The sequence below is a fragment of the Anguilla anguilla genome, chromosome 2 (assembly GCF_013347855.1).
Source record: "Anguilla anguilla isolate fAngAng1 chromosome 2, fAngAng1.pri, whole genome shotgun sequence".
NCBI classification, from domain to species: Eukaryota; Metazoa; Chordata; class Actinopteri; order Anguilliformes; family Anguillidae; genus Anguilla; species Anguilla anguilla.
In genome coordinates this window covers 13,253,438-13,265,705 of record NC_049202.1, presented here as the reverse complement: position 1 = coordinate 13,265,705, position 12,268 = coordinate 13,253,438, and the positions used below count along the sequence as shown (strand labels likewise).

The following is a 12,268-nucleotide window of genomic DNA, read 5'->3' as shown; positions in this document are numbered from 1 at the left end:
ACTCTGCTGAGCAGCCTCAGTTCTTTTCCTGCTTATAAAGAACTTCACGCAGGCAAAAGGAAGCAGGATGGCTTGAAACCTCTCAATAAATAAGTAAATAAATTAATAAAACTCGCGCAAAGTCAGAAGTTCGATTGCTTACCCTTTAAGTAGGGCAAGTGTTGCTCTATTTCAGACAAAAGACAAATGGAAAGTCCTTCCTTCGCTGGGAATAGTATGACCGGCCCAGTTTGGGAACGGTGAACTTGTTCGCTTGGAACTTCAAGTGAGTTCCCAGAGGTCAGAAATGCGGCTCTGATCACTGCAGTGTTGCCCCAGTTGGATGTATGCTTTCAGTAGCCATAACCGTTGAGCGCATTTCACCCTAAAAAAGGAAAAAATAGATCCAGGTTAGATTATTTGCATAACTTTGCGGCTCCTAGCAATGTGTTGCACGATGAAAAAATGTTAAAAAGAAAACAAAATGCTGTCTTAGTATTTAAACTAGTAAATTGATTTCTCCGAGTAGATACAGGAGTAAAAACAACAACAAACATATTCCGCCGTCTTACAGTGGAGATGCAGATGAAGTTTAATGCGCAGCAGTTATGTCAGAACATTTAAAGAACCGTGCAGTGTACTCTGGCTTTATTAACAATTCAGCGAGCTCGCCGCCCGCTTGGGATTCCGGTTTGATTTGTCGCCTCTGTAGCCCTGGAGACATTCCCCCGCCATGGTACGAGGCTGTGAACCCTCTGCTGTGTCAAAGCCACTGCCTCCATCTCCACACTGGCTGGGGAGGACAGTGACAGCTACTGCAGCCTCACTGGGCTAATAGGGCTAATGCCCTATTTGCAGCTTCTGGGGATTTCTAATAAGTTCTTTACTTGCCACAGATGTGTTATCACAGCCGAAGACAAGCCTCTGGTGCTCAAGACCCTGAGCAGTCAGAACTCTTTGGGCAACCAGAACTGAACTAATATTTTAAGATGGCTTGTCTCATTGTCAGGAGAGTAAAACTGCTTTTTTTTTCTTTTCTTTTTTTTTAACCAGAAAAGCAAGCTAAATTGAAGGGGCATTATCTAATGTGTGTTATGCAATATGTCTATTGTACGGTGTATGTGTGTGTGTGGAGGGGAGGGGGAGGGGGGGGGTGCAGGCGGATGTGTGTATAATTGTATGCTGCTTGTGCTGAAAGCCGTATATGTGAAAATCCTCTCGGTCGTGGGTGGCTGTGGGCTCGGCCTGCATAGGCATGTCCTTCGGCCATAGAAATGAGCCTCTGAAAGTGGACTGAACTCACATTGACAGAGGCCACGCAGCACCGTCATGCTCCGCATTTAAAAGAAAAGAGCTCTAAAGTAAATGGTAGAGAAGCAGAATGATTTCCTGTAGGAGAGCCGGGGATCTTTCGGGGACAATTTCCTGTTCGCTCTTCGGTGTCTGTAAGAAATTGTTTGCTGAATTAAAAAGTGGTTATGTATCCCCGTCTTCATCGGTTTGGAGTACATATCATAAAATGAATGTATGTCTATAGTGCTTCAATAATTGGAATGTAATGTGTAAGATTATTACTGTACCTTTCTCCATCAGTGTAAATCACAGGGAATCAATAATCAATGCATTCATAGCTGTGGGGTGTTTAGGGGTTAGGAAATTCATTTTGTAGCCAGAAGGTTGAAGGTTCAATTCCTCTGAGCCATTTTGGTTGCACCCTTAACCAAGGAACTTAATTCCTTGTTGGAATTAGATGTTTGAAAAATAAATAAAATGGTATCTTGATGAGCACGTAAAAATGTAGCATAGAGCTTTTACTGTTTGTTTGTTAGCAGCACTATGTGAGTTTGTAGCTGTAGCTGTGTATCCAGAAAGTTCATGACAGCCCTGTCTGGTTACAAAATCGGTGGCAGTTATGAGACAATGTGAAAGGTAGAATGGTTTCATAGTGCACGTTTAGCTTCTGAATTGCTGAACGTGTTTAGATGCATGGTCATTGGAACTAAAATTGGTGGGAGCCCCTCCCACCACTTCACAGTCAAATAAACCCTCTCTCCTTGTCCCTTCTGCCTCCCAGGGCGGTGCACTATGAGGGAGGAGCCGTATCCATCCACGCCCGCTCCTTATGGAGGCTGGAGACACTGCGAGTTGCGTAAGTCAGACGCCTGGGGTCAGGGGTCAGGGGTCAGGGGTCACCTTCTTCCAGCTGTTCTGATAAATTGTCCTGCAAATTGTCCTGTTTCCAGAAGCTGTATATAGACAGACTGATTGTGTAGTGTTTATACTTTCCTTGAGCGCAGTGGTCTAAGAGTGCATGCCCCAGGGTCCAATCTGTTGGACACAATCCCCCGAATGCCCCTATAGGATTTTAACCCGCTTCAGTGAAAATCTGAAATGAACTTCATCACATGCAAACACATTCGAATGTATGCTCAAACTCAAATAAATATTGAGACTCCAAAAAGTGAACTATCCCTTTCACATATGCGATTCGTTTTTGTCCATTTTCTTCTAGGCTGCTGAGAAATAAAAGGGCCCTGCCATGTAACTAACAGAAACATTTTGACTTTTTCTGGCTAGCTAGCTAGCGCAGCAGATTTTAGTTTCATTGCCGTAGCGCAGTATAATGGGCGGGTTTAACCGTAGCCGACAGCAAGGTGAAAATCTCCGGTGAACATGCAGTGGGGGCACGTGCAGTTTGAGGTAGGTCAGTTTAGGTAGGTCATCCTGAGGGGTAGGGTGGTTTGGAGGGGCGTGGCATTCAGTCCATTAAGGCCAGGAAGTCTAGAGTTTGTGAATGATGTCATTGATCTTCTACGCAGTCCACCCTTTGCCTTGACCCTACGGCTATGGCAGGGCAGCGTATTGTGCAATACCTGGTGAATCACTGTGGCAAGTCTCATATTTACATTGATGCAAATACCCATTAGGACTCTTAATTAAGAGCAGCGTAACGAATATTTAATGGGACTGAAGCCTCTGCGTCTCTTCTTTGTCCTCGATGGCCTATTCGCTCCATTCCAGTTGGTCTGCATCGGTGGATTTTATAAATACTCTGCTCCGCATTGCCCTGAGGCGTTCTGTCAAACTGACATTTTGGGTTCATGGCCACGCGAAGGAGGGCACGGGAGGAACAGCCACGCTCTTTAAGAACATCTTTACCTGAACCAAGAGTTATTAAGAAAAGGGCAAGCTTCTCTGCCTTGTAGTAATACACTCGCTAATCTGTTTTTTTTTTAAAAACAAACTATTAATCAAAATCAGTTTGCTGTGAATAATATTCACCCTGCACCCACCCTAGCCCTAGCCCCAATGCACGTGCTCAATCTCTCAAATGGGGTTTAATAGACAGCGGTGGTTTAATTGCTTCCCTGAGGTCCGCCTTTTGTAGTAATGACTAATAAATGCTTACATTTATTTAGTGCATCTCGTAATCATAACTTTATGGACTATCAAAGCATTTTTTTAAAAAGATCTTTTAGAGGTCCTAGAGCAGGGTTCTGCAATTATGTTTTCCTATGGGGGAAGATTTTTTTTATGGAATGTTGCACAAGGGACAAACATTTTCAATGTACTGTACAATTAAACATTTTATAGTCAAACATTTATTAAACAATATAGAAATTAGTGTATTGATACCTTAATACATATGTATTATATAGTATTGTACCACTTGTTGGCGATATGCTGTTACCATTCAGATGTTGTCCTGGATGTAGTCACAATTTGTGATGCATTTGAATTGTGTACTTTTCTCTTCTCAATGATCCAAGGCCCAAGAGTATGTGTATGTCAAGCTGAATTTGGACCCTGGGCCACCAGCTTAAAGTTTGGCCAGGCTGGTGATAGGAGTGCTGTTATGCTGTTATTAAGAAAATTGGGACGGTTTACCCAAGTTAGTCACCAGGCTTCTCTCGAAGGAAACCTCCCCACCCCCCTCACTGTTTCTGCCCCTCCCCAGGTGGAGCGGGAGCCACACCCGCTGGGGCCAGCCCTTCCGCCTCAGGCACGTCACCACCGGCAAGTACCTCAGCCTCATGGACGACAAGGGCCTGCTGCTGACGGACAAGGAGAAGGCCGACGTCAAATCCACGGCCTTCTGCTTCCGCTCCTCCAAGGTCGGTGCTGGTTCCTTCCTTCTGTAACCCTCTGTCTGCGCAGCAAAATATCCAGTGTTAATTCAACTCTAAGAGAGTACATACGAGTCCAACGGGAACCATAGGTACTCTGTAAGAGTTGCTTCAACACTGAACATTTTACTGTTTTTATAGTGTGCTGATGCCCTTTCCTATCGACTCATCGATTCCACGTCTTATTTTCGGATGTGACATTATTTTTTTGACTAGCTGTTCAAATGGGGTTCTAATATATTCTTTAATGGCATTAACAGTCAGATCTGAAAGTAGAAATGTGGATTTGGAGACACTTTAGTTTTTTTTTTTTGTTAGCCACTTATTGTAAAGTACATCACTGCACCCCCGGCTTGGATTGAATTGAGAGTGTTCCAGTCTGACCCCGGGGGTAATTCTGCGGGGTAACACTGACCTCATCACACTCTAGTGACCCCTCTGGTCTGAGTGCCCACTGTCTGCCATCCCTATGACCGGATCTTTGTAATTCCCTGGCGTTGTTCCCATAGCTGGCAGCTTACCGTGTCGTAAAAAAGTATTGCAGTTTTCAATTGATTTTACAGATTTTCCCATTTCACTTTATCTAACTTTATTGAAAATCTGCCCTTCGCCCTGAAGATGCCGTGTAGAAAATGCAATGCGAGCGTATCTTTCTGAAGTTTATGCGTAGGGTTGATCTCACCTCATTGTTTAGGAGTGGAGCGAAGGTAGACGACTAAAATGAAACTAAAAGAAAAGAAGCGACACTTCTCACGAATTCTTTCGGCAGAGGATGACTTGGCAAATGAGTGTCCTGGAATATTTTTCGCCCAGTAATTCTCTAAACATCTTACAGTGGCCCAACCAACAGATGTGCTCCTGCACCAGGTAGCCAGTAAAGCCTTTGTTATCTGTTTCTGTTATCTGTTGGAGGCCTTAATATCACATTTTACTCATATTGATCCTCAATTGTATTCCACACAACATCAAAGTTATTTGGATTCTTGCTCATTCCTCGCAGTGTTTTAGGGCAGCTGCTGGTTCCACATCTGACTGTCTGCACATGGATTTTATTGGCTGATAAGTGCTCATGTTCATGTGTTTGTTTTTTACTGGGCGGGTTATATCCTCCTCTGGTGGGAACTGGGAACTGGGTAATACCATGTGTGAGAAAAACACCTGGCAGGTGTTTGCTGCCAGGCTTCTCCTACACTTCTCCTATGTGTGTGTTTGCATGTTTTCAAGAGCAATAACTGTATGTGTGTGTGTGTGTGTGTGGGTGTGTTTCCCTTGTGTCTGGCATAGCACAAGCATTTATCAGCTCTTCAAGTGTAAACCCCCCTCCCCCGCCAAAAAAAAGAATCTCCCCAGTTCAACTAGTGCGTATGGTGGTAATGATTCTTGGCACTCATTACTCACCCCAAACCTCCCATGAGTTATCTAAACCCTGTGATTTTTTGTTGGATTTCAATTAAATGCAATCTATTCGCAGCGCAGTTCATGGTTTCTTCCATGATTCATGTTGAACTGTGCAATTAGGAGGTCTTTCGGTGCTAAACTACATTTGATTTTCACCATGCTGTGGCCTGGATTCAAACAAAAAACAAAAAATTTCCTTAACTTTGACTCGGTACTGAATGCAAGAATTGATCGTCTTCTTCACATACTTTGGTAAGAGTTCTGCAGAATAGGTTTGTGCGCAGGACATGCCTAACACTTCCCTCGATTCGTAAGTCACAGTCCACTACAAATGTTGATGGAATGTGGGCCGGGCAACAGCAATGAATGAGATCATCCCCTCTCTCTCTCCCACAATCCCCTGCAGGAAAAGCTGGACTTTGGGGTGAGGAAAGAGGTCGACGGCATGGGAGTCCCCGACATTAAGTACGGCGACTCCGTGTGCTACATCCAGCACGTGGACACCTGCCTGTGGCTCACGTACCAGGCCGTGGACGCCAAGTGCGCGCGGATGGGCGGCGTGCAGCGTAAGGTAAAGCCAGGCGGCTGTTTTTAACGGACGTAAGAGGGAAGTGGGCGTAGAACCGTGAATCATATAAAGGCTTGGAGAAACGGTTTCCTACTCAAAGTCTTATGTAACTTCCAGTGAAACAGAAGCCTTCACTACACTTTTCTTGTTGATTCTGTTTTGAAAGGAATTTGCAGAATGCTGAGGGAAACACTGCAGTACGGCTTGGCACTTTTATTAAGCCGCTCTTAAAGATGAATTATGAAATATATTCTTTATGTGGCGAGACTGCATTGCAGCTCTAGTCTTTCCTGTGACGTTGTTGGCTCAGTCTCTGTTTAATGGCTCTATTCATATGAGATGCCCTTGAGTGAGTTTTCTAAGGAGGTCTCATTAGGAAGACATTAAACATGGGCTTAGTCATTAGTTTTGTCCTGGAGTCTAGTCACTGTGCGGCGTGACAGATAGAACGGATAGGTCCTGCGGGGGTCCTCGGGAGGCCAGGCCTGCTGCACGGACAGGTGGCAGCGCTGTGAAGGCCTGGCTGTGAATGACTCTTTCAGGCCATCATGCACCACGAGGGGCACATGGACGACGGGCTGACGCTGTCGCGCTCGCAGCACGAGGAGTCCCGCACCGCCAGGGTCATCCGCAGCACCGTCTTCCTCTTCAACCGCTTCATCAGGTACCGTACGCCCAATTACACGGAGCCCTTCCCCCGACCAGCCACTTACACAGAGTCCCCCCCCCCCCCCCACCCACAGACCCACAGACAGACCTGAGATGCCCCCCCCCCCCACCCAAACCCCCCTTAACAGTTACATTTCAGGCCACCCCACCCCCACTCCCCACAGCCACACCAGAAACCTTGCCCCTCACTGCCGCAACTGAGACCCCACCTGAAACCCTCCAAAACCAAAGTCACTAACATTCCCTTCCCCTTCATCAGTACAGAGGAACACCACCATACCCTTCAACCACAGTTTTTCAGAGAACACTAATGGACAGTGTGGGGCAGTGTAATTTTTCTGGGTGTCTTCTATGAGTCATCAAAAATCTTTTTTTAATGTTTTTTTCAGAGGTCTGGATGCCCTGAGTAAAAAAGGAAAGACCTCAACGCTAGATCTGCCAATCGAGTCTGTCAGCCTGAGTCTGCAGGATCTGATTGGCTACTTCCAGCCGCCCGACGAGCATCTGGAACATGAGGACAAGCAAAACAGGCTGCGGGCATTGAAGAACAGACAGAATCTCTTCCAGGAAGAGGTAACAGTGCTACCTGGCTAATTATGTTTAAGCCGGGCAGGTCTAAATACAACAATTACACTGCTCAGACCGAGACATGTACGACTCAAACAAGACAAATGGAGAAATTTGTTGCTACTGATATTCAGTGCTGCTGACATTTGGTGCACCAGCTGGCCTACTACCTCCTTAGTGTAATAGTTCTAACACTTCCACTGTTCCATGTAATTTATTGCACTGCTGCACAATATTGCCGCACAATAATTCCCAATTTTGGCTGGATGTGATATATCTTTCAGGTTCAATCAAAGTCAGGTAGAAAGAAGCAGTCTGGTTTGACTTGAAGAATTTAGGATAGTCACAGTAGCGTGCAGTTATTCTTATCACACCGAAATAAATCAAAATTAATTTTAAAAAAAAAACATAAAAATTCATATGGTTTTATATATATTAGTTTTATGTATTTAAAAAATGTATTTACATTTTTTTTAAGCAGATGTATTAAATTTATTTAAAATTAGCCACTTGAAACATATGCTTACTTTGAAAATATAATATAATGGAACACAAACTTATTTACACCTATATTTTTAAAAATACCACTATGCTACATTACCCTACACTACGTTACACAGCACTAAAATATATTACACTAAAATATACTGCACTACAAGTGTAGACACTTGCACTATCCACTGTAAATACATAATATGGGGTAGTATCACACGTGTGTGTTTGTGTAAGCCATAGCGTGTGTGTGTGTGTGTGTGTGTGTGTGTTCCTCTCTTTCAGGGGATGATTAACTTGGTCCTGGAGTGTATCGACCGCTTACATGTGTACAGCAGCGCTGCTCATTTCTCTGATGTTGCCGGGAAGGAAGCCGGGGAGGCCTGGAAGTCTATACTAAACTCATTATACGAGCTACTGGGTGAGGACAACGCGCAGGGCCCCCGCCGCGCTCAGCCGGTCTGATCCGGCGAGCTCCGCGCTTTTAAAACGACACGACGCCTGTGCTTTCGCGGAGCCCCCCGCCGTACGCGAACGGGACCTGTTACCCTCCTTTTCGGAAACGCAGCGTAACAGCGGTGGCAGTGGGGGCGGCAGTTTAGCATAATGGCTAAGGAGTTGGCCTCGTAACCTAAAGATTCCCCGGTAGGACACTGCCGTTGTACCCTTGAGCAAGGTACCTAACCTGCATTGCTCCAGTATATATCCAGTATATATCCAGCTGTATAATTGTATAATTGGATACAATGTAAGGATAAGAGAGCCTGCTAAATGCCTGTAATGTAATGTAACACGCGCGCCCGTTCGCCGGGTCGGCTAATTCGATATCCCGGGCCTTTGCCGATTGGCGAGAGGGAGGGGGGAGGGGGGCAGTCGCAGCAGCGGCGCTGGATGGCGACGTTTGGCCTGCTCTTTTCTCTGAACGGATAATGTCATGTTAAGCGAACTGCAACCAGCAGCAGCAGCAGCATAACGCTCTTAATCGCCCTCCGGTTGCTTGCCGTGGCTTTCCGTTCGGAAAACCCGCGCCGAATTTTATAGCTTCATGACTTTTTAATCATCCGCGCGTGCTGTATTGCTGTATATCAAGCCGGCGGAGGCTGTGTCAGTGCGTTGCTGGTGGGATGGGGATCGAGTGGGAGAGCGGGCAAACTGGATGTTTTACTGGAACACACATTTATCGTTCGCAGATGCCAGACCTTAGGCCGTGTGAACGCTGCATGCTTTCATCGTAAATTGTGATCCTAATTAGATCAGGTACACTGTAAAATGTCCAGGGCTAGTTGAACTTTAAAAGAGTTTATATGAATACAATAGGGACCACACTGTAGGAGTTAATTTAACACTGAACGCTTTACTGCGTACAGATTTCTGATGAAGCTCAGGTTCATTCTTCTCCTCTTCATCCTCCCCTCTCCTCTTTCTCAGCGGCTTTGATAAGGGGGAACAGAAAGAACTGCGCTCAGTTTTCCGGCTCATTGGATTGGCTGATCAGCAGGCTGGAGAGACTGGAAGCCTCTTCTGGTAAGTACTGTGGCATCCGGGCCCCAGCAATTCCACTGAACCCAATTGGGTGTTTCCAATCGTGCTGGATAGGCTTGGTCCAGCTATTCCTGTGTTGGTTGGTAAGATGGTGCCTAGCTAAGCATGGCCATTATTTCATCGCCATCTATTCTGTAACTGTGTTACTGTTTTTGCTGTTATGTTCGCAGCTCCTGTTAGCTGCATATCGGTACAGTAGGATAGACAATAAGCAAGGCCTGTACATTCCTTCCACACCAAGGGATGATATTTGCCGGACGAAAATAATATATACGCATGAAGTATAATGCGAAGTCATATTTCATTACAGTCAAATGGACCTCCCACATTACCACTGCTGGCACCACATGACTTTCGCTCAGTTACACATTCACTTTGTTGTATTATGATTTGCCTACCACATTGGTAAAAATAAATTCAATAATCATGGAGGAATTCGCAGACCCTCCCCACAGTTGGATAAGCTGTGTTTTTTTGTGAGGTCACATGACACACACACACCACCAAATTAAGTGAATTTTGGTTGGGTTGGGTGTTTGAGTCGTGGTCGATAGCATTCCCTGTGGTAAATACAGGGCTTTTTTTTGATAATGCTTATATGCTAGTTTATTACCAGGATTTCTCCTTTTTAAGTTTCAATGTATGTTTTTTGTTTTATGTTTGTCATTGACTGTAACAAGGTATTTTGGCTGCTTCCTTGGCCATAAAGGTTAAATAAATAAAATAAATAGTAATATTCCATGGTCAATTGTGTGGGGTAGAACCACGGCGTTAGAACGTGGTCACGTGCAGGATACAGCAGGGACCTGCATTACTATACGCTGGAGTACTCCATTGCCATGCGAAAAAAATATAAGAAATGGCATTGATTTTGAAGAGCCAATGGGGGCCGCGGGGAACGTGGGCAGTGAGGAAGTAGGGCGCGCGCTCAGCTATCTATTTCCGCGCGCGGCGCTCCTGCGGATCCTCGCGGCCCACGCGTCAGATGCGCTCGCAGCGAGGGGGGCGGGAGCTCCCGCCAGAGACGGCGAGAGAGAGAGAGAGAGCGCTGGAACCCGGGCCCCCGCGCCGGGAGTGGGCGGGCGCTAGCTGAGGACGGGCCCGTCTCTTTAAATCCGCCGGGCCGCGAAATCCGAGCGCGCGGAGCTCTCTGTCCGAAGCGAGCGGGCCCGCTTTCCGGCGGGAAAAGGGCGCAGCTCGCTAGCCGCGCTCACGCCGTTATGTAACCCGGCGGCGCTGCGCTAAAGTTTGCCCGTGCTGGAGGCGGCCGCATCTGTCCCGCGCCGTTCGATGGAGCTGTGCGGCAGTACTTAGAGTGCTGTCTCTGGGGTCAATTACGGGCAGAAGTGCACCTGAGCCCTCCGCTACCTCCTATTCAGAGTGCCACAGTACTCTGTGTGAAAGGACGGCAAAGTTTCAATGAAAAGTGGCGAGAGTATGCTTCGCCGGCAGTTAGCGCAAGGCAAGAAGGTTTTTTTTTCTTCTCCGTGTCAGAAATGTGATAAGCTTCGTCTAATAGGAGTGAGTCACTGGATGACAGAAGACGAAGGGGGGGAAAAGAAAGAACCCACCCCCGAGTTGTTTTTGGGTGGGTGACTCAGAACTCTGGCCCCGTCCCACTCACTTTAGTCAGATGGCAACAGACGGCTTTTCTGGGCCCCCACTGGCTGGCATGTGATAGAGGTTTTTTTTTTTACCCCTAATTCCCTTTGCAGGGAAACCGAGTAATACTGTAATCCCAGCCTTCCTTATTAGCTGGAGGGAAAGCACGTCTTATGTGTTCATCTCGTTTAAGACATTACGCAGTATTCGTGCCTGAGTAATGCTGAAGTAACAAAGCATTTGGGCCTTTTGTTTTTCTCGGTTTTCTTATCTGAAATGATATGATGCTCAGTTGTGTGTGTAATTATGTGCTGCCCTGTCTGTTGGCTGCGTTTTAGGGATTCTGGAGGTTTTGCACTGCGTTCTTGTGGAAAGCCCCGAGGCCCTTAACATCATCAAAGAGGGTCACATTAAATCTATCATCTCCCTCCTGGACAAACATGGGCGGAATCACAAGGTATGAGGGTGGAGTCTCTCACCCTGGCACATTACATCACAAAGGGACAGTGTGGTAATCACCAAGAGTGAAGGCTCAAAAAAAAGAGAAAAATTTTCTTAAAAAGTTACAATTAATCATGAGTGAAAAAAACTGCATCATTGAAGCACTGCAGCACAGATGATAGCCTAGGGCTGAAACTTTCATCAGATGTTTATTTCTATTCGATGAAGTGTCAGATTAAAGTTATGCGTTTATTAAATCTTTACACATGGCCTTTCCTTTAAGGGTGGGGGTTGTTACCTCACACGAGAAAAATGAACATAAAACCATAAACAAGCGATGTGCCCGCTCAGAAATAAATTACCATACGTCACGTACATATATCGCAAATATGCCACCCTTAGATGCATTGGATGTTTTTATTTTATTCAAGCAATACCTTTTTTTAGTTAGTTATTTTTGAATGGATAGTAGTTTTCAAGCTGGGAATTGAGTTGCAAATGAAATGTGTATATCTGCTATGACCGTACCCTAAAATAATATAGCTAATATGCTTTTTTATGTTTTGAAAAATAAAGCACTTTGCCAAATATAGCCTATTTGCTTTCTTGTTTTATATTACTGTGAGATTTAAATAGAATGGGCGATTGTGCGGCTCCTGATGGCACATACTGTAGTGTACTTCAAAATGATTATGCTGAGCTGTGCCCTGTTTTCCTAGTGAAGTACACTACTTGAATGTGTGCATTGTGCACTGTGTGCTCCATCGTTAGGAGATGCTTCATGAATAATGCAATTCAACAATTCAATTGTGTGTGTCCTATTGTCACTAGCCGGCTTGGGAAATAAACTTTTTAATTGCGTTGGTGATGCACTACTAATGCA

General features: G+C 45.5%; 1 protein-coding gene across 8 annotated transcripts in view; it reads left to right on the top strand.

Annotated features, from left to right (window-relative positions):
• The window catches only part of ryr2a (ryanodine receptor 2a (cardiac)), a 162,603-nt gene that overhangs the window by 75,880 nt on the left and 74,455 nt on the right, over nucleotides 1-12,268 (top strand). For all 8 annotated transcript variants that reach the window (XR_004763988.1, XM_035404659.1, XM_035404655.1 and 5 more), the window contains 8 exons: nucleotides 2,054-2,128; nucleotides 3,938-4,094; nucleotides 5,911-6,075; nucleotides 6,615-6,736; nucleotides 7,131-7,314; nucleotides 8,086-8,221; nucleotides 9,229-9,324; nucleotides 11,283-11,401. Coding sequence is in view for 7 of the 8 variants with exons in the window: in XM_035404659.1 (XP_035260550.1) it covers nucleotides 2,054-2,128; nucleotides 3,938-4,094; nucleotides 5,911-6,075; nucleotides 6,615-6,736; nucleotides 7,131-7,314; nucleotides 8,086-8,221; nucleotides 9,229-9,324; nucleotides 11,283-11,401 (1,054 nt within the window). In the remaining variant the exon portion in view is untranslated. The remainder of the gene's footprint in view (nucleotides 1-2,053; nucleotides 2,129-3,937; nucleotides 4,095-5,910; nucleotides 6,076-6,614; nucleotides 6,737-7,130; nucleotides 7,315-8,085; nucleotides 8,222-9,228; nucleotides 9,325-11,282; nucleotides 11,402-12,268) is intronic.